This window comes from Vidua macroura, chromosome 3 (assembly GCF_024509145.1).
Source record: "Vidua macroura isolate BioBank_ID:100142 chromosome 3, ASM2450914v1, whole genome shotgun sequence".
NCBI lineage: Eukaryota > Metazoa > Chordata > Aves > Passeriformes > Viduidae > Vidua > Vidua macroura.
In genome coordinates this window covers 66,047,620-66,069,813 of record NC_071573.1, presented here as the reverse complement: position 1 = coordinate 66,069,813, position 22,194 = coordinate 66,047,620, and the positions used below count along the sequence as shown (strand labels likewise).

Sequence of the window (22,194 nt, the reverse complement as noted above, 5' to 3'; positions counted from 1 at the left end):
TGTCTTTACAGAAGCCCCTCAAAGAAAACAAGTCCATTCTCCCTCTGAGAGAGACGGGGAACAGTCTGACCCTGTCTGATGTGGAATCGTTAACTGCTGAGACTTTCCAGTTGAAGTTCAGATCTTGCACTCAGGCCTTTTTGTTCAACTAATTGTATTAGTGGCCAAAATTTTCTTTCACTGACCTGCAACTATGCATCTCTTTATTTCTGAGTGCTTTAGCACCACACATAAATAGCTCTTTCTGAAAGCTTTATTCATCCTGATCCTGGCCTTCAGATGAGACGTAGTAACATATACAAACCTTGACATCTGTGTTTGTGAGACTCTTGGCTTAAAGAAGTGACATAAATTCTGTGCAATGCCTATGGCAAACTCATTAGAAAATAACTGGCCATTGAAATTGTCATGTTAGGAGAGAAGTAATGAAAACTAATCTGTCTTTTATGAGTCAGATCTCTCACATGCAGATTTATGAAGTAGATGCCCTGCTGGCAATTACTGTATTACAGACATTAGCTTGCTTGTTTCTGTTCAGCTTCAAGTTTATTTTAATGGACAGGATCAGCCATAGTAATGAAAGTAGCAGTAACCCATCAACAGTGCCCCTTTTTCCTCGTGTTTTCTTTCTCTACAAATTCTTAATATATGGCTAAGAATCCACCATAATATCACAAAATCTTGGAAAACACAGACTCCTGTCCTAGAGAACTCTGATTATCACCTCAAACAAGCATTATTGTGGAGTTATTCTATGCACTGATATGCAAGCTTAACTCTGCTTGGGTCATGTGCAGTGAGGCCTGGGCACCACCTCACCCAGTGTCCTTCTGTTGAGCCACTGTCACTTCACCTGGCTTTCTATCCACAGCATGTTCTTAGGAAGACAGAAATAAATATGGTACAGGAATTTCTCAAGAACATAAAGATCATGATTTCTCCATGACTGCCTAGGCTCAAAGTTTCCTTGTCCTTCAATTATTATATTCTGGGATCGCATTTCATCAGCTCATGTCAATTCAGCAGGCAATTTAGGCAAGTGCTTAACTTTTATAAGGAGTTTAGGCTTCAGCAGTATTCTGGGGTGCTAAAACGCTGTTGACAGAAATAGGATGTATGTGCTGAGATGGCATTTCTGTGGTTTATGTGCATTTGTTATCTATGTTCTTTCATATATACCTGTTATTAGGTCAGAATATCACTCAAGACCCATCTAGATGCAGTCCTGGGCAACATACTCTAACAAGACCCTGCTTGAGCAGGGAACCTCTAAATGTGATATCTGGTGCCTCTCTCCTGTCCTTAACACTCCTTTTTCTGTGACAGAAATAAGTGTGCTCCTGCATGGGTTTTTTTTGACAACTCTGTGTCACTGTCACCTATTCTTGCATTGCATTCCCTAAGCACTGTGAATCCTCCAAGAGAGCTAGTAACACTTCATGGTCTGTCTCAACAGCTGTTTTCAGTGGCTGAGGACAGTGCTTTTTTGGAGTCAGCTTATTTTAAGACAAAAAAAATTACCTAAAACACTCCAATCTACCCTTTTACTCTTCTAGCCCAAGCTCTTCCCCCTTTGCAACCAGCAAGAGCTGGTGAGACCCTGGAGCTTCTGTGCTGTGTCTCGTCTGTAACATGACAGTGGCTTCTGGAGGTGCCTCTCTCTGTGAGGATGTGGATGTGCATTATGAGAGGTGGCCAGGGAGCCTGCCTAGAGGTCTGAGCTTGCTTAAAGTGGTTGAAAATATTGTTATGTGTTTTACAGATGGGAATTTGAGTAGAACTGAAATTAAGTGATTTGCGTGTGATTACACAAGCTGTCTCTGGCAGAGACAGAGGGATGCTCCCTTTTTTAATATCTTAGATTAATATTTAATAATGTAACTGACAATATTGATTTAATATAACCACAGTCTTGGCTACCATTTGCAGTGCTGGTGGTTTTCCAGGACAAGTGTTTGTCTTTTACAGACTGATACTCCTTTCAGCTGGCCATTCTGCCTAGGCTTCTGAAAATTGGATAGCTATGAGCTCTTCTTGTCTTTGCTCACCTAGTGGGCTGTCGGTGGGCTTCTGGCCATTACTGATCTGCTGGGCATTGTAGTTCCTTCAACCTTTCAGCTTTGATTAACAGGAGTAATTAATTGTACACTGATGAGGCTTATGGTGACTAAGATGCTGCAGTTAGGTGAGCAGCATGTAGATGCTGGAGAGCCAATTGTGAAAAAAGAAAGAAAGAGAGCAGGAGAAAGAAGCTATGTGGACTTTTGTTCCTTTGAAGTGACCTTTCAGTGCAGGTTCTTTACTTTTTCACTTCCTTTATGTTGTTCTTTTCCTCATTTGTTCTGAAAAGAGTGGAGCCTTCCTTGCAACACAATTCATATGTAAAAAGTTTTCACATTGGGATTCATCTGATAAAGTCTGCAGAGGGGACTTATTTGCACTGACAAGTTGGCAGCCAGACAGCCTCTCCATTTTCTAAATGAAAGGAGAGTAGCAGCAGGACATCTCCTACCCTCTCTGCCTTTCAGCGCTGGAAGAGAACCAAAGTCTGGCCAACAGCCATTCGGGGGAGTCGGCTATTTAGGAGCTGCAGCAGTGTACGGACACTGGGAATGTAACATACGGTTTGCCTTCTGTGAGAACCAACACAGACAAGTGACATTTGGGTTGGTGATTTTCAGGGACGGGGGATAGGAAGCTTGACCTAGCAGATGCAATTCATTTGCCTTTATTTTTTGTAGTAGGACCGTTCCAAATGTGAAGTAATCTAAATGTGTTTTTAATTCTTGGCTGTAAAAGAGGAGGTAATCATAAAGACCAGGTAATCTTCTTCCCCATTCAGTCTCACATTCTAGCATGTAACAAGTGTGGGATCACTCCCATCTTCAAACATACCTGTAGGGAAATAGGATGAAGGTGCCTCAAAAGCCACTTCTTGGTCACATGCATGGCACTGCAGAAAAAATAATTACTGCCCCTACCCAGGCTCAGTGTTCTGCATATATTTATTCTGTAGAAGCTAGCACTTGAATGACCTGTTTTAATTAAATACACTGGTGTGCATTTTATGGAAAGGTTTTACCATAGTTATGGTAATGTTAAAATAAGTTTGTTTTCCATAAAACCCAAAGGGAAGCTATTAACTGCCTTTTGCATAGTTACTGGGTTATTTATCTTGAGAGGAGAAGAGAATATCAGCCATATGCCTAAACCAATGTCCTTCTCTACCAAATTAATTTACAGAGCCTAAACAATTGCCTGTAGTACCCCCAAAGGCTGGTGATGGCCACAGTGCAGGCAGCTGCTAAACAACAAGCAGATCACAAACATTTCCAAGGGTTAAGATGAACATTTTCCAGAGGGGACCCATGTGTCATGGCAAGTTCATGCTGCTAAATTGGACCATATATAGGTGTGAATCTCAGTGGGAAAACATTATCTTTTCCGATCCCACTGCCAGTTTTCTGTGTTTGGTGGCAATAGACCCAACACTAGAAATATGATTGATGTCTGTCATCCAGTAAATGGTGTCTATGTATAAAAGCTTTCACACCATGTCTGAAGGAAAGTCCTTTTGTTATTGGAGTGGGGGCCTTTGGTCAAGAGAACGAGAGCAGGAAGTATAATAACTGGAAGATCAATGATACCCCAACTATTTTACATTCAAAGGTCTGTGCTGCCGTAAGCTGCAAGAAAAGAAGGCAAGTGATGGGAAAAAAATAAGCATAAAGTAAAATCAATTTAAAGAATAAGGCCTCTAGTAAATTTACCAGATCAAAAAAATGAAGTATTGCTGAATAAGCCCTTATTATCCAGTGTCAAGCACAATAGCATTTAAATGAATGTAATAGAGATGATGAGCAGCTCAAACCTTGGCTAATACTCTTAGGACTGATAGAGTTGATGAGAATTTGAAGTACAAAAGCATTTTTTTTTAGAACAATATCACTGCTGGTTTTGAAAGATGTTATTAAGTGAAGCTAACAGACTCATCATAATCTTTTAAAGCTGGTGTTCCTCTAATGAGCAGCTAAATGGCAGCTCATGTATAAATGACAACAGTTCATTTAAATTGCACCTTGCTGCTCAGGCTGATGGTCAAGCAGATACATAGAAAGTAAAACTATAAAGGAGGCATAGCAATATTTGGGTAGACACTTCTTCCTTTTCTCAGTCTCTGCCTTGTGTTGAAGTGCTAGACATGGAGTGGACAAGAAATGAGAGCTCAGGGGATGTCAGTGGGAGCTCCCATGAGCTGCCTGGCTTGTCTAAGGAGGAGGAATTAAACATGAATATGAGCATAGGACTTTGTTTGAGGTGTCATTTATAAAATCAGGGAATGGTTGGATGGAGGAGCTGTCAGGAATGGTGTCTTGCAGGGCATGGAGCCAGGCAGCTCCAGCAGACAGGTGACAGTGGGACCTGTTGGAGGAAGAGCAGAAGACTTTGTAGAGTAAACCCTTGTCAGAGTACGCACTAGGCTGACAACCTGGCATCAGAAGTTCCACTTATTGCAGGAAATAGAAAATCTTTTCTGGGTGAGTGCAAGGCTTTGGGCTTTGATGTCCTTTATATACAGGCTCTGCGGAAAGGCGTGACACACTTCCACAGGAAGAGCTGTTGTGCAAGGAGACACAAAGGGGAAATTGAAATATGTTTTTTCACATATTTAGAAGACTGATGACCTGAGAAATTCACCTGGCAAAACATTCATTACCTGCATCTTCTCAATCTGGATTTTCCATATAACACGTATAACAAGCAATTTTTTTCCTTTTTAGTCCAGAAGCCTGGGAATTTGGGCTCCCCCTTGCTTGATTTCCTCATATCCAGACTGTCCTCAAAGAAAACAGGACTGCAAAACAGGAATAACTGGATAGGAAAGCTTGCATTCATCTCATGTGATGAAATTATAGTGTGGTTCAGCTGAAGGTGGCGGTACCTAATGCACTGTGGTGTTTAATATGTGGGTCTTCAGTTCTCTCTGTATAATTACCACTCCACTCACGTTTCAGATGACAGGCAGTACCCTTCACTTCTTTTCACTCCCATCTAAAGTAAGTTTATGTGTGAAACCCCAGGTTTCCAGATTTTCTTGCTACAGTATGAAGCAGTGATTAAGGGAAAAGGAAAACCCACTATCTTTAACTGGAATAGAAATGTAAAGAATAAAAATACTGAAAGCATGCCAGATTAGCATTTCAGTAGTCCTGTAGTTGTGCAGGAACTTGCTTTTCCCCTTGATGCTTCCCAAGTCCAGTCCCAACCCCAACTCCTTGGTCTTGCAGTTTCTTTCTCAGCATACGTTTTCTTTGCAACAGACAAGGGAGAGGCAGGCTTGTGATGGAAGGGATATTGTCTGGTCCTGTGTCTTGCTCTTTAAGCACCTACTGGTATTTTGCAGTGAGGTGAGTGTATCAGTAAAGCAGCTCTTAGAATTATGTACCAAAATTCCAATTTTTTTGTTGTGTTTATTGCTGGGGCTGAGCAGCTTTCTCTGGCTTGTGAGAGCAGCAGCATTGGTGAGGCAGTTGGGGGTGGCAAGAGGTAGCCGGAGCCTTTGCAATGCTCCAGGTGCTGAGGATATTATGAACAGCTGAGTCATTTGGAATCCTAGAACCACCAAACAGTCCAGGTTGGAAGGGGCCTTAAAGGTCCCTCTAGTCCAGCCCCCCTGCAATGATCAGGGACATCTTCAAGTTGTTCAGAGACATGCCCACATAACTTCTGCTGGCTGGAAAACTTTATATAATTGTTGGAAAGGGTCCTAGATGCTTGGCAATTAAACTGTCAGAGAAGAGGGGATTTGCTGCTCTCATGTAGAATCTGGGCACAGCTCTTTTCTACTGGGGGCAGGTAAAACTGCTGACTTGCTGAGCATGACCATGAAGGCAAGTGACAGCTTCTGACACAAAAGGTGAAATAGTAGGCTCAAGGCTGATGCCACTTGCCAAACAGTCAAATAGTGATGTGGTGGAAGACGTAAGCCTCAGTTGCTGCAGGCTAACTACAAGGGTAGGCATGTGAATATGGGATATATTCATATTTGAATGTAGCAGAATAGTTTGAAAAAGCAAAGGTAAAGCTGCAGTGGGCGTGTAGGGAAAAAAGTACAAATGGGGGAGTAATATGCAAGGTGAACTGGAAAAAGGAGAGAGTGTAATTATTTTGGGGAGTATTTTGCATTTGAATGCTGGAATTTTTCAGATCGCAGATCAAACCAAGACTTGGAAGCATCTGCATGTGTTTCCAGCTCACAAAATACTGATTGCAAGAGCTATTAAAAGCCTGTTGGTATCAAACTCTCCTTCAAAAGAGACTCCATTCCAGTATTTAGTCTAAATTCTCTACCTAACACTGTACTTGCAATAGGCAAATGTAGATATGATACCTATAAGATGATAAAGAATAGTGCATGAATTATATCCTTCCTGCCTGGGTGAAGCCATCCATCTGCCTTAGCCCTCTTCTCTGACAAAGGACTGCATGTTGGAAGGCAGGTTTGAAGCAAGAACTGAGAACATGAAGCCACATCTCAGGATATATTCTGTATATATTCTGACTAGTGATTAGTTGCAATATTATTTATTTTATTTTGATACATCTTACCTTCTTTTTGAAATCAAAGAATCTCTATTTATTATATGGTTTATTAAAATAATGTGATAAAAATACTAAGTATTTCAACTGTTCTATTGACAGGTTTTATGTTACAAATATCAGACCATGAGTCCATCAGTTCACATTGCTTCTTCTGATCTTCTCTGAAATTATTAAAAAGTATATAAATAAAATAAAACCATACAAAATCAATCAGCTAAAAATCAAAATGAAATCTCAAGCTTGTAAAACAAATCAGAATGCTAATGCAAAAATGTTTACACATTCTTGTCACTGGTGTTAGTAATCAATTTTCATAAAAATATGTTCATTTTGTCTAAGCAAATTTTATTGCTTTTTTACTGGTGAAATTGATGCAGAAGTCTGAATCTCAGGAAGATTTTTTTAGCCTTTCCTATTTGCAAATTATGTAAACAAGAAAGCAGTTATAAATGCAATCATTTATTTTGAAGTGGGAACTTTTTAGGGGAGATGCATAAGACAGATCATGGCAGACCTGAATAGTTATTATGGATCTTGTGCATTTAAGAAACTCAGAATTTGGCAGTAAATGAGCCTATGTAGTTCAATATCTTGACTACACATATGCTAAAGCATATGCTTTCCTCGACCTACATATTGAAGGATTTTGTCTGTTTCTTTGTTTATTTAAAGCTATTTTTCCTGGATGTTATCTGTCTTGGATACAATTCTAAGGATGATGTATGTATCATACAGATGAACTATATTAGCCCATTCTTTCTCCTAAATAAGAAATGTTGTATTTTTATGACTAGATATTATGCATTCCTCTTCAGCAACATTAAATAGAGCAAGGCATAAGAAGAGACCAAAAAATAGAGAGGTTGTCAGGAAAACTCTGTAGTCTTTTGCTGTCAGAACATAAGATAACATTGATGGTTTCTGTTTTTTGAACTAAAAATGGCTTGTTACTTTTCCCTATCTAGAAAACAAATTTAAATCTATATGCCTAAAACCAAGCCAAATTGTTATTAACCCCATAAACAACCTGAGTTGTCTTCTAGCTCACTTAGGAGTAGCAAAGATCTTCTATGCAAAAGCTGAATATTACCAGGACGAAATTATTGAGAATATGTGAGTGTTACTACACATGCATGGAAGACGGTAAAGAGCAGGATAATAAATTGATGCAGTCCATCAGACCATGGAAAGGCTGACTTTGGTTTCCCATGAAAATCTTAAGATGGAGAGAGAGAGTGAAACGGAGAGCAGGAAAACAAAATAAAAAGTAGGGCTTTTCGAACTCCTACTGGTGCACTTGTGGTTCTAGTCAACAGCAGTACTTGCTGGGAGATCAGTAGAGATCTCATGACCAGCCAATAAATTGTGGTGGATCCCAGATCTTTTGGAGATGTTTCTACTTCCATAAGCCTAATATCAGCTCTAGCAAAGTAGATAAGCAACCATTCCTATGCAGGTACTGAATGTGTAGTTTTAACAGGTGAAGGCGTGTGTCCAAGCAGCACAGTTATGTCCACATGCTACCTTCATTCTCTCCCTCTTCCTTTGCCATCTGGCTGGCATCTTGAATTTTATGCCTTCAAACATTAATTGCTTCTTCAGAGTTTCATATGAGCTCAGCCTGGTGTTTGCAACTTTCTAGTTGCAACACACACAAATGTGTGAAAAACTCAAATGATCTTATTCACCTGGGCTGCCCTGCACAAATTTCACCTGAAATCCCTGCTCACATTTTATGTGTATGGCTTGTCTTACTGTCAGTGGTAAAGATGGCTGAAAGGGCTGAGCCTTCACATAGGAGTACATTTTAGTGTAAAAGATGTAAACTGTGGACACCCAGTGCTGCTGCCACATCACAGAAAGCCCCAACTCTGCTGTTGTGCACTTTGGGGAGCCATTGCCACACTGAACAAAGCTGGTGTAACTCATCCTCACCCATATTACACTCCATGGGCACAAGGCTGCAGAAAATAAGGGCCATGATTAAAAAAAAATGAATGCATATTTGAGTGTCAAAGAATGGGAATAGTTATGAGATGTTTAATGGCATCTTCACTCTTGTTTGATGGATTACAGAACTCTCAGTTTTAAATATTCTTCCATAAAAAATTCCATCCATTGTTTTTATAAGAAGCTTTTCTTGATGCTACATACCACTCAGTGTTTTATAGGAATTATTTTATTAACTGCATTTCCTGAAAGGTTATTATTCTACTTTTCTCACAGATTATGTTTTACTGTTGCTGACAAATGAGATTTCATACTTACCTGTCATGGCCTTTATGATGAAATTTGAGTCTTCCACACTGACACATCTTTTCTCTGAGAGGGTCAGACAGCCTGTTCACCCTTTTTGGCTGCCTGATCTTGTGTGATATACCTTCATTCTGCCTGTGCTGATGGGTTTTCTGAGAGATGGGATTGCTAAAGTGACCGCTACATCTGGAATGGTTTCCTTCTCTTGAATCATTTTGCTTATGCATTTCTCAGCATTGGATACATCACTCATATATAGAATATAAAAAGTCAGACACAACATCACAGAATATTCCCAGCTAGAAGGATTATTGAGTCCAGCTCTTAAGTGAATGGTTCATCCAGGGATCTAACCCAGAATCTTGGAATTATTGGCACCAAGCTCTAACCAACTGAGCTAATGCTCTGTCTGTGCTTCCCAGCTCTCAGCGCTCTGTAACTTTTATTAGCAGCTTGTGCAAGGAAGGTGCATTGATTCCCTTCTTTCATGTGCTGAACAATTGTTGTGTGATGGAACTGCCACTGGGCTTCAACTGTGGAATGGAGAAAGGAAGAAAAATCACGACTCCTACACAACTGGATTGATGTCAAAGGATGTCTGTCTGAGTCAGATATGCATGCTTGCAAGCATAGAAAGATGTGCTCCTGAATAAAATGGTAGATGACAAGATGGTAAACGTGTTGGTGTGTAAGTAACCAGCCAGAAGTGTAAGGAGGTATCCCTTACTTGTGATACCTGGCCATAATTCACACATTAATGGTTGGCTACCCGATCAGTTGATGAATTTCTGCTTGGATGTTAATTGCATAGGATGCAAGTTCCTTTTATTCTAACCTTGAGTTTCACATTATAGACTTTGATGTTGCTCTTATCAGCCAGAATATCTTCCTAGCACATTAATATTTCCTTTCCTATAAATGAATTGGACGTATTTCTAGTTAGGTGTTACTTCTCATTAATGTGGAATGGCTACAGGGTCAATACCTGTAAAACATGGGCAAGACAGGATAAATGCCAGTGAGGCATTCAGCAATTTGCTTATAAATCAGGATTCAGGTAAAGGAAACAGTTTTTTATAAGTTTCTTCATTGTAAGTATCACCACTTTTTTATTACTGAAGATTTTTTAAGCTTTGTAGCAATCAGCTGGAATCAAGAGCGGCGCAATCACTCCTCACAGCTGCTATGTCAAGTTTCTATACTTCTCAGCAGTGTTTTCAGATGCACATTCTCTTGAATTCTTGGTGAGGAGGAGTGGGAGATGTTTAATTTTCAGTGCACCCTGCTGAGCACTGCATGATTCAGTAACACACATTACAGAAGAGTGTGCAGAAAGCAACTGCGATTTCCAGGGATGACAGATACCAAGAGCTGATTATTTCAGAGTGTTCTTAATACCATGGTGATCTATTTGCATTTATTCTGAAACCAAAATGGGGGTATTGTCTGCATCTTGCAGTAGCTGCCTCCCACACTGATCTCTTTTTGCCCTCCCAGAACTGCTGATTTTCCTGGGATCGGAACTCCAGTGGGCACCAGACCACCATTCTGAGAAGTACCAGCTTATGTGCTGGCTCCAGATTCTGCCCCTAGAACCAGCTCTTCCTAAAACCATGCTTGGCTTTTCCAAGATGCACAGCTCAGTTTCTGGATGAATTAGTGGAGTTTCTCTTATTGCAGTAGGATAACAAGTACCAAATGTAATACTAGTCTTTCGCTGATAAGGCAGCAGCGGAGTGACATTAGCTCTCCTACTATGATACTTGGATCCAAACTTTATGGTATATATTTTATGAGCTCCTGGATTTCTCCATCAGACTTTTATTGGCTATCACTTTCTTCCTCGGAAGGATAATGCGTGCTATCTTCAGTTAATTGCTGTTTTGATACCTTAAGCATGAGCACAATCTTCAGTCATCAGTAGCACTATCAGATGCATAGTTCACTTTATAATAGCACTGATGGAATATCTCTCAGTTTGCACATCACACTGCAGGTACTCTTTTGTCAGACTTTAAAGGACTGTAGACCTCCAGCTTGCTAGTGCATCATCTTATCAGTCTCACTCTCAAACTCTTCATTGTTTCAGTAGTACATCTACAGTGATTAGATTCTGTATTTTTCAGACTTCAAGACTGCACTAGGCAGGGACACAACACTTCTTTTGTCTGTAGATTTGGGTTTTGCTTTGTATTCCAGCCATAATTTTATGCAAGACCAGGACTAGGGGAGTTTTGATCCCCAATACAAAGCTGCTTTGACCAATTTACTGAAGGTAAACTGGTACACACTGGTCATTCAATTAACATTTAATGTTCTAGCTAACGCAAAACAATGCCTGAACTGTATTGCATCAATTTTCACCACCTTTTGGGAATGATTGCACTTACATGCTGGTCATGACCACCATGCTTGTGAAAGATGGCAAAAAATACACAAAAGTTGACTACTCTGTTTATGCACCTCTTAGAGATTATGCACCTCTTACCTTTCAACTTTGTAAACCTACTAAGCTGTATTTTTGTAGAGTCTGAATTGTGGAAAATTTGTATTTTTCTTGTGAGCAATGTTACAGTCCCGACCCCATTGTAAAGTTTTTCTAGTCCGGTTCTGCCAGCTCAGGAGGCAAGAAGTGCAGGATGGAGGGCTGCTGTCCATGGTTCCTGATGCCTCCCCCATCTCTTTCTCCTTTATGTAGACATATGGATGTATAATTCTGATTTGTTTATCTGATACTAAGACTGCTAGATCTTCAAGGGTCACATCAAGACCCTGTTGATGTAGGTACACAATAGGTATGCAACAAAATATCACCTGCTCCAATCAACATGTCATCTAAAAATATATCTGGTTTCTTATCTAATCTTAATGGTCATTTTGAGAACTCATTCAGGATTTGATGATAAAGAATAGCAAGTTTCTTCAGCAGAATTGCCTGTAGTTGTCATGGTGGCAATGTGATGCTTTGTGCCAATTAATTAGCATGGTTCAGTGATTTTTTATGCTTTTGGTATCATATTTCACTAGTCATGCTGCAAAGGATATAAATAATGGGGGTTTTTAGTAGTTTTGATCATTACAGATGGAACATTGAGACTTCTGGTGTGTATGACTACTGGAAGTATCATGGCATAGGCAAATAAATGCATGAGCTCTCACGGTTGTTTGAAGCCATTGTGTTTCACATATTTCTTTATGCTCATGCCTGCATTTTCTCTACTTTACTGGGTTTACTCATTTTGAATAAGCCTTTTGGAATTACTGCCATGCATAAAACAAGGTGCTCATGCTGTGGCCAACAATGAAGGAACCACGATGGATTGGTGTGTCTTGCATGCTTCTCTTGGGCCTCTGCTGCTGGTCACCTTGGAGACCTGGACTGGCCTCACAATTGCTTTAACTAGTGGCAGCTCCTACATTTTCTGCTTTGTATGTAATTAGTGGCACTTTTTGTATAATCTGTGGTTGCTCTAAAGTGCGGGGTTTACCCATGGTGATGAGAAGTTCCCAAAGCTTCTATATTCCTCCAGGGATAATATTTAATATGTAATTTGGAAGTTTAGCAAACTTTATTCCAGTTCACCAACAGTGGTGTCAGGAAAGTTCCAGAAGGGAAATAATTCTCCCAGATGCTGTACCTCAACTAAATACTACAAAAAGAGAGCATCTGCAGACTTCTGATGCAGAAGAATGCTGGAATACCTCTGTTGATTATGGTGCATCTGTAAAACCATATATGTCTACAGCCATAATGTATTCTGAACTCTTCAGTTCTCCCCTTGGCCCTGGGTAATGACATCAAAGAGTGCTGGCTATTAGGATTTTACATATTTTTGGTTAAAATTATTGACTCCAGATGAAGTTTTAATTCTGCCAGCATTGCTTCTTTATCATCATCTTCCCATCCTATTCTACTTGAAAATGCTCGTTTAAATGTCAATTAATTTGTTGCAAAACTAAAAAGAATTTTCAGGGTTGGAATGTGTATGTACCACAAGAAAAAACAACCAATAGCCTTATTAATAGTAATCCTCTTACTAGTACAGGCCTCTTGGTAGTCATCAGCAGAGAGGTTTCTTTTTTAGTAGATATCTCTAGGTTTCATAGCCTGTAAAAAAAACTGGTTCTCCTTCATGTGTGCCATATCCTGGATAGAGTCTTTACACATATTTCATGCCAGTGCCTGCTATTAGGTGATCCCCAGAATGGGCATTCCCTGATCTCTTAGGGATTTGTGGCTGGTGTGGAATGCACTGGTGTGTAAGAAGATGCAGAGTCACAACTTTGGTGCCTAGTAAGTAGAGTGAGTACCTCCAAGCCTGTACATAGTGCTGGCAATGTTAAGTTTTCTTTCTTCTATTCAGTTAACTATAAAATCTATAGGAAGTAATATATTTGCACTCTCTGTCAGATAAGATTTAAATTGGATCAGTGTGTTCTTACATTACTGATGGAGAATGGAGAAAGATACGCTCCTTGACTTCCTTATTCTTTTCTTACTGTCTTTTAAAGAAAGGCTACATATTCAATTTCAGCTGGGTCTGCTTGATCTATGAATGGTTAATAGTAATGACAATTCACATCAGGTCTTTTTTTTTTACTATCTCAGTCAAATCTCATGCTTTGGGAAATAAAATTTGTAGGAATCATGAATAACAAGTAGGTAATTCATTATTCATATCTGTCTGCTGGGAAAAAATGTCACAGAGTGGGTAGGTGGCTAGACCAACATTTTGTAATGAGTCTCTGAAAGGTGAGGAAAAAAAAGAAAACTCATGCATTCTAACTGATTCCTCAGCCTTCAACAATTAATATTATTTCTTTTAAGATTATTTGACTTTAATTCATCTTGTGAATATGATTAAGATGCCCAAGTTTATCCAGAAGGATAAATTATTAATGCAAATTACACATTTATAAATTATATACAGAGATATATATATACAGATTTCTTTCATTTGATCATTTGACTTACACTCTAGTAAGTTTGAAAATAAGGGAAGGGAAGGGAAGGGAAGGGAAGGGAAGGGAAGGGAAGGGAAGGGAAGGGAAGGGAAGGGAAGGGAAGGGAAGGGAAGGGAAGGGAAGGGAAGGGAAGGGAAGGGAAGGGAAGGGAAGGGAAGGGAAGGGAAGGGAAGGGAAGGGAAGGGAAGGGAAGGGAAGGGAAGGGAAGGGAAGGGATTACAGTTGGAAGGGATCTACAATGGTCATCTGTCCAGCAGCCTGTTTTGAAGTAGTTCTGTGTGAGAGTGAGCCAAAAGCTGACAGACTAAAGTGTTAGCTCAGAGGTAACTTAAGACTGAGAGTATTGTAGATCAGAAATGAATTTTGGAGATTTCATGCAGAAAGATATAATCAGCTCTCAGGGGGGATATAATCAACTCTGAGGGAAGGCTTCAGCTTCTCAGTGTGCTCATGTCCCTCGGCATTACAGAGTGAGACACACTCCGCCATTCAAGGGAAAGTGCTTACCTAAGTTTAGGCTAGGAGATAGACCAACTTGAATTAAAAAATTGTGTATTAGAAATAGCACAGTGGTTTTTATCTTGACACGTTAAAAGGCTGGGAGTTTAGCAGTTTGTTTTTTGAAACTGTACTGTTCCAAGCTTTCTTCAGGTCTTACATGGTTCTGGACATGGGCTGTTCTTTGCAGTAACCTGTGGTAGTGACACCAAGCATTGTGTCTGCCACCAAAGGGAAAACCATATGTAGTCTAGTGGGTGGGCAGGAGGAGAGAAACTGAGGCATGATCAGCTACTTTATTTGTGTAGCTTAAATTGTAATTTACGCCTTGAAGTAATGACCAGTAATCTCATTAAATGAGACATCTGAAGATTATAAGATCTAAAAATAGAGTTTAGGCTGGATCAAAATCAAGGCACCAAAAATTGATCCTTTCATGTTTTATGAAAATGCATGTTCAAATTCCTAGATCTGACTTCAACTATTATGATCTACATCCATGGTCAAAACAGACTGTTCTGCAAAATCTCTAAAAGGAAATAACAAGTCAAAACACTTCAGATGAGCTCATAATTTGGTAAAGGGAACGCTGTGTTGTGTCGTGTCAATAGGCTAAGCCTGCCCTGTGTCAGAGAAGGAGAAACTTGTCCTTTGCCTGGATCTGCTTACTTGGTGCTCGCCTCCTACAAGAGTAATATGAATTTGGTCACAGGCTGCTCAGGACACAGTGTAGAAATTAATCAGAAAGTCCCAAATCTTTGGTTTTAGGCAGGTCTTTGCCCTGGCTCACTGTACAGCTCCACAAGCACCAGCTGGCACAGGGCAAGGAGCAGGAACATGTGAGAGCCACTTGCAGCAGCAGCTCAGGGCTGTTACACCAACGCAGTTTCCCCACTGTGAGAGAGGAAGCAGGAGGGAGCTGTGAGTAAGAGCAGGATGGATAAGATCAGACGTTCTGAGGAGGCGAAGGGAAATGATGCCATCTAGTCTCCCAAAGGCTTGCTGAAAACGAGGTAAAGGACAAAAGCAGTGCAGCCTGCAAGCAGTCATCTGTGAGAGGAACAGAGTATTTTCAGGTGTTTTGGGAAGCCAGACTAGTGAAGTATTCCTGTAGGACTGCATTTTCTCTGCTGTGTAGATAATTTAGCAGTGTTGGTGTTTTGTCTTTAGGCCTCAGTATTCCCATAAAGTAGTCATCAGTAATACAAGTGGATATGAGGAAATAAGAAACCTTTTTGGGTCAGAGGATATAAAGTCACACAGAAGAGGAACAGTTCTTTTGAGCTTTTGTGCAGAGATGAAAGTCTCCTACAGCAGTCCTTCAGTCTCCTGAACCAGCTACTTGACCAAGTAGAAGACAAGCAAAGTTTTATTGTTCATGCATGGGAGCCTTTTGGCTTTGTAAAAAAAATCTGTGTTACCCCTACACCATGTAACCCCATTTGACTGTCTCCTTCCCCTGGTCCTGGGCGGGGCTGGATGTCTACAAAGTCTGTAGAGAAACAACATTCGTATGGTGAAGCTCTGCGTCTGCAAGACTGGCTATAATGGGCAAAAATTAAAAGGAAACAATTATCCTATAATTTTGATTTGTAATTGAGATTCTTTTTCAAACAATTGAGATTCTTTCTCTCAAACAGGGAGGTAATAAGTAAATCCTGGTATAATCTTCATCCTTTGTGAGACTTTTGCTTCTTTACCGTGCAGCACTTGACTCTGGCACTCTTGTGAGAGGCAGGGGAGGACCAGAGTGCCTGGCAGCCCTCCCCAGTCTGCCTTCCCCCCTGCAAGTCTCCTGCACTCATTTAGATCTCTCTGCTAAACTCTGTAAGGAAGAAGGAGAGCACAGCTCCTTTGATGATCTTGATCTAAAAAGCAAGTTGTCATCTAAAGTAAAAAAGAGAGACTGCAGTGGATGAGAGAAGCAATATGCTGATTTTTCTGGTCTAACAGTGCTGTGTCCCAAGACCATATACAAATAATTGGGAATTTGCTGCCTTAATGGTTGTTGGGTTTTTTTATTGTACCTCTGTGGCTGTGTGGGTGAATGTAAAAAGGGTTTTGTACATGTATATTTGTATATTTGGTAGACACTGCACAGCTAAAACCTCTTTCAATTTTCTCTCTAATTTATTTTTAATTTTGTAGCCCCCCCAGAGGTAAATCCTTATTACAAGATGTAAAACCATCTCTTCTACAAAGGAGCTTATTTGTTGATTTTTAATTCAAGCCAGCAGATGCAAAGCTGTAGCTTTTTTCTAAACACTGAGACCTCCTTTGTATATATAGCTGTCAAGTGTGTCTCACTGCAAAATTAGTAAAAAAATTAAAACTTAAAATATCATTCTAGAAAAAGCAAGAAGAGAAGGTTTTTATTTCTCTGCAATAAGACTATGCTAGACTTCTGAATCTCGAAACATTCTTAACAGGCAGCTTACTTTTAAATCTACATTACATTTGGATTAGACTGAATATGAAGACTTACATTTTCAGAAGTTCAAGTGCTAAAAGAAGTTAGGGGGTTGTTTTTTGAAGGAGGACCTCCATCAAAAGAAGGCAGTGTCTAAAGATGGCATTACTATGTGCACTTACATAAATGCATGTTCACTGGCATCAATATGTGCTTTGTCTCCCGGGAAATGTTGCCCTTAAGCTAACCTGCACACTTTATGGTTTAATATTTGTTTATATGGCTGGCTGAAACTCCTAGTCACAGATGTATTGCAGTAATAACAAAAAGACATGATCTGAAATAATGTCTCTTCCTACTGTATATCATTCTAATCAAATCATGTTTAAAAAAAAGCTGAAAAAAACCCTTTAAAATGCTTTACCTGTTGGTTCAGGTGTAGGCATCTACATTTGGTCCTTCTGGTCTACTATGCTTACAACTCAAAAGACATGAATAATTAGTTTGCTTTGAGTTGTCATCAAGGGAAATAAATTAAAAAAAAACTCAGATTGTCTCTTTTTGCTTTGTTTTTAATGAAGTGTGATGGTTTTGTTCCCATCATTGTTTTTACGCAAAGGCAATGTTTATTTCTATTCAGGATGTGAATCTTAGAATAAAGCTCTTTTTTGTCTCTGCTTCTTTTAATCTTCACAAGTCAAGGCTTCCCACTTATCTCTTTAACTCCCCTTTCCATTCTCTTTGTTTTCTGAATTCACTGAGGATGCAATCTGGGATTGCTATTCAGAGGTCCTGTCCTGCTGGCAGCCCCACACCTTCTCCAGGTGATCTTCCACTGTTGCCTTTTATTGGGTATTTTTCACTAAACTGGGACATTTGAGTATGGTGACTTCATTTCAGCCACCTGTCAAAACCAGGACTCCAGTGCCTCTGCCTTGATTTGTCCATAGCGTTGGACTGACAGTCACTGCAGATGATCATCTTCCTACTGCCCATCTCCCAAAAAGGTCTCCCCCTTTGGAAGTGATTCCTGAGCTTTTTGCTCTACCCAGCATTCACAGCAGAAGCTGCTCTTTTGCAGTTTGGAATATCCCAGAGACCTAAATCAAAGATACGCTACTACGTATCAAATATTTTTTTTATTTTCATCAAAAGCAAAGAAAGAATCAGGAAAGCAAAAAGAGAGAACTGTGTGTGTGCCAGTTTAAATTGTAGAAGATTTAATTACCATCTCTGGAAACTCTTAACTTTGCCCATTAGCCAGAAGTCATAGCCATATATTTATTTTTAAAGCTAACTTAGTTGGCCACATCTGAGCCATACAGTGATCTGTGGCTGGAAATTGAAGAAAGCACAGGCAAACCAAAGGCACCAAGAGGCCTTAAGTTGTGTCCATAGTCTTAGCTCAGGCAACCTATTGCCAGTGCAGTTCTTGAGCCTGCTGCTTCTCTCTCCTTTTGTACGTATCATCAAAGTCCTATCATAACAAAAAGGGATTCAGGTGGTGTGGTATTCACATGTCCTCTAACAGAGAGATACTTAACTTTCTCAGGATTTCTCCTGAGAGAAGCTGTGAGAGAAGCAGAAAAAAGAGAATCAAAACAATTCTTATCTCATTTACTCCTCCTGTGTTTGTGCACATGTGGAATGGGTTATAGAGATTGTTTACCCAAGCTGATTTCTTAATTAAATACTAGTAATAGTGTTTTAAATTAATTAACCAATTAAATCACAACTATATCAAAACTCTCAACAAAAAAATCACAAATTTTCTAATTAATTAATAATAGTTCTTATTAATATAAAATATAATATAATATAATATAATATAATATAATATAATATAATATAATATAATATAATATAATATAATATAATATAATATAATATAATATAATATAATATAATATAATATAATATAATATAGTTTTAATATAATAATATGATTAATTAACCTTCTAAAATCATAGAGTTCTACACATCGGCATTCCCACCGGTCAGACACCACAATTACTATAAGGTGGGATTTCCACTATTGGAACAGAGACTGCAGTTTGATATCTTCGGTTTTTTAGCTTTATCTTTACAATTAAAATGAAAAATCACTCTGCCATGTTAACCACATCTTTCCATTGTTGTTTTCCAGTTGATGCTTTAAAAGCACTGTCTGGGCAGCATAAAATCTTGAGATACAGTTTCAATATCTGTAAAGGATTTATCTGTGTGGTTTACACTGATTTCAGTAGAAATTAGGACACCTAATCTCAAATTCCCTTTTAAAACCTCTCCCTAAATATATTTTTAAAATAATGGAAATAATTCTACATGCTCAAATAATCATAAAAGTACATAGATGTAGTCATAATTATGTCTGAAGGATGGGATTTAGTAAGTGTAACAGGGAAGTGTGGTATGATGAAATGTACTTACTCATTATTCATTGTCTTAAGTATTACTCTACTCACCATCTTGTTTCTGCTATTTTTCTGATGCTTATTGAAAGAAAGAGAGGGAAAGAGGAGAAAGGAGAGAGACAAGGAAGGAGGGGAAGGAGGAAGGAAAGGGAAAGAAGACTTCAAGCATTTACAGTTTTGCACTCAATGTCATTATCACTATAACAAATAATTAGGCTGTTGCCTAATAATATACCACTGAAAGAGGGTATGGGTGAGCACCTGTTAATGAACAAATGTGAAATTATTCAGCTGCTTCATTCAGGTAAATACCCATCCAAGTCACTCATCAGTGCCGAGCTTTAACAGCTATGATTTTTGAATTAACTTTTGAAGTAATCATCTGTTTTTCTGTGTTTGAGTCTTATAAGATCTGAGATGCCTGCTATAGAGAGCCTGCTGTTTCTGCCATGTTATAGCAGCCCATATATCACCGGGTCCATTTGAACCAGAGAGTGAATACACTTGTGATGAAGGAAAATTATGAAGGAGAATTGGGAAGCCTGAGCAAGTTTTGGTGGCAATGGACAATAATGATCCTTTTCTTCTGTATTTTCCATCACCCATTTTGATGATCACAGGCACTTAGAAAAGCTACAGCAATCTGAAAAAGTCTCAGAATACTGGGGTGTGCTTTGAAAGTTTCAAGACAGTTCAAATACCATTTATAGTACTTTGGCACTACTTAGATTCCTTTTTAGGCTACAGACTCTGAAAGTTGTACAGTGTTCAGTCACAGTCTGCCCCTTTCACAGTGAAGTCTCATCATCTGTGGAATTTACTGTAATGCAAATAAGTCACAGGTTTGCCCACCCTCATTAATGAGCTGTTTGCTTTTGAATGGAGAACAATAATCCCTAGTCTACCATGAGGAATGCTTTGACCTTTTGAAAGTTGTGGGTTTGATCTGCAGGCTGTATTGTAGTGTCAGTTTTCAAGTCCTGAAGATTAAATACTGGGTGATTGACAGGGTTCCCATAGAAGGCAGCAAACCTGCCTGCTTTAGAAAAAACACTCTGAGAGCAGAGCAACTGCCACCCAAAATATGTGTCAGTGCAGCCTTTCTCAAAACAAGGCTGATACTTTGAACCTCTACGATCAGAATAATCATCCTCTGAACAGGATCTGTCATATGCTCCAGTGTGATACTGTTACTCTCCTGCTCATTATTCCATCATATTCCATCTCAATATTCCATCATATTTAATATTTCAGCCATATTCCTGCTCAGTATTCCAACATATTTAAAAATACTGATAACCTCCCACCCTGGCAAAAACCTGTTGCATCATATGTGCAGCATACAACATTTTATCAGTGTGTATGGAAAGTATAAATGTATAAACTGCTCTATTCTTCTGCACTTTATATGTGCACATGTATGTGTATATATAAAACTAAAGGTAAGGACACATACCTGGTTCTGCTCAAGCTGCACTTGTTTTTCTTGCTTGTGTTTACATCTTAAGTGAAGTGTCAGTCTGACCCTCACATATTACTTTGCCAGGCTAGCTTTTTTAATATCTGCTAGACAAATAGGGTGTGTTAGTTTTCACTTCCTTGCAGTACCTCTTTGTATATGGTGGCTTTCAACTGCTTAGGGTAAATGTGAGAGACCTAGATAATTTTTCTGGACAGGCAGGTATTTGGGGCATGTAAACCTAACTCTTACATAATTGTTCTTGTTTGCTACCACAGGAGAAGAAAACTTGCTGGCAATTTTGAAGAGGAGATGGTGGAAGTACATGATCCTGGGGATAATAGATATAGAAGCCAACTACCTGGTAGTCAAAGCTTATCAATACACAACTCTTACCAGTGTACAGGTAAGGACTCAAAGGATTTCTCTTTTGAGGCAAGATAATAGGTCCAGTGGGGTCAGTGGTGTAGTATCCACTGGCTTTAGTGAACCAATAGCTAATTGCTGCCTCTGACTTCTGTGTACTTTTTAATGCTGACTCGTAAGACACATTTTTTCATATTGGCCTATTTTTGTTACTCAATATTTTCCAAACTGTACCAAAACATTCTGACTTTCATTTTATTTCTCTGTGCTAAACCATTCATAACCACATTTTTGTCATTATCTACGTAATTTAGTCCTTTGAGAAAATATTTTCAGATTGGCTGAAATATTTTTCTCGCTTTGTATTGTACTTTGAGAAAATTCAAGCACTTCTTTTAGGATTTCTTAATTAGATCTGAGTTTCTAAAGTCAAGGGTGGGCTGACTCTGTCTGGACACCAGGTGTCCACCAAAGTCACTCTATTATTCTCCTCCACAGCTGGACTAGGGGAGAAGGAATATAAGGGAACTTTTGTGGGTCAAGATAAGGATGGGGATAGATCATTCACCAGTCACCATCACAAGCAAAACACACTCAACTCGGGCAAATTAGTTTAATTTATTACCAGTCAAATCACTCACATTCTTCCCCTACTCCAGTGTGGGATCCCTCCCACAGGAGACACTTCTCCATCAACTTCTCCACTGTAAGTCCTTTCTACAGACTTGTGGTTCTTCACAAACTGCCCCAGCACGGGTCCCTTTCCTGGGGTGCAGCCCTTCAGGAATAGGCAGCTTCAGTGTGGGTCCCCTCCGGGGTTACAGGTCGTGCCAGCAAACCTGCTCCAGCATGGGATTCCTTTTCCATGGGTCCACAGGTCCTGCCAGGAGCCTGCTCTAAAGCAGGGTTTCCATGGGATCACAGCCTCCTTTGGGCAGTGCTCCAGCATGGGGTTCTGCACAGCCTGCAGGTGAATCTCTGCTCTACCATGAACTTCCATGGGCTGCAGAGGGACATTCTGTCTCATCATGGTCTGCACCATGGGCTGCAAGGGAATCTCTGCTCTGGCACGTGAAGCACATCCTCCCTTTCCTTCTGCACTGCTCTTTGTGTTCTCACTCCACTCTCCAGCTCACAGGGTTGCTTTTTTTTCTCCCTGCTTACCTGTGTTATCCCAGAGGTGCTACCACTGTCATTGATGGGCTCAGCCTTGGCCAGCAGCG

General features: G+C 39.6%; 1 protein-coding gene across 1 annotated transcript in view; it reads left to right on the top strand.

Moving 5' to 3' along the window:
- The window catches only part of SLC35F1 (solute carrier family 35 member F1), a 149,485-nt gene that overhangs the window by 79,499 nt on the left and 47,792 nt on the right, over window positions 1-22,194 (top strand). The window contains exon 3 of the mRNA XM_053973294.1: window positions 20,884-21,011. Coding sequence (XP_053829269.1) covers window positions 20,884-21,011 — 128 coding nt within the window. The remainder of the gene's footprint in view (window positions 1-20,883; window positions 21,012-22,194) is intronic.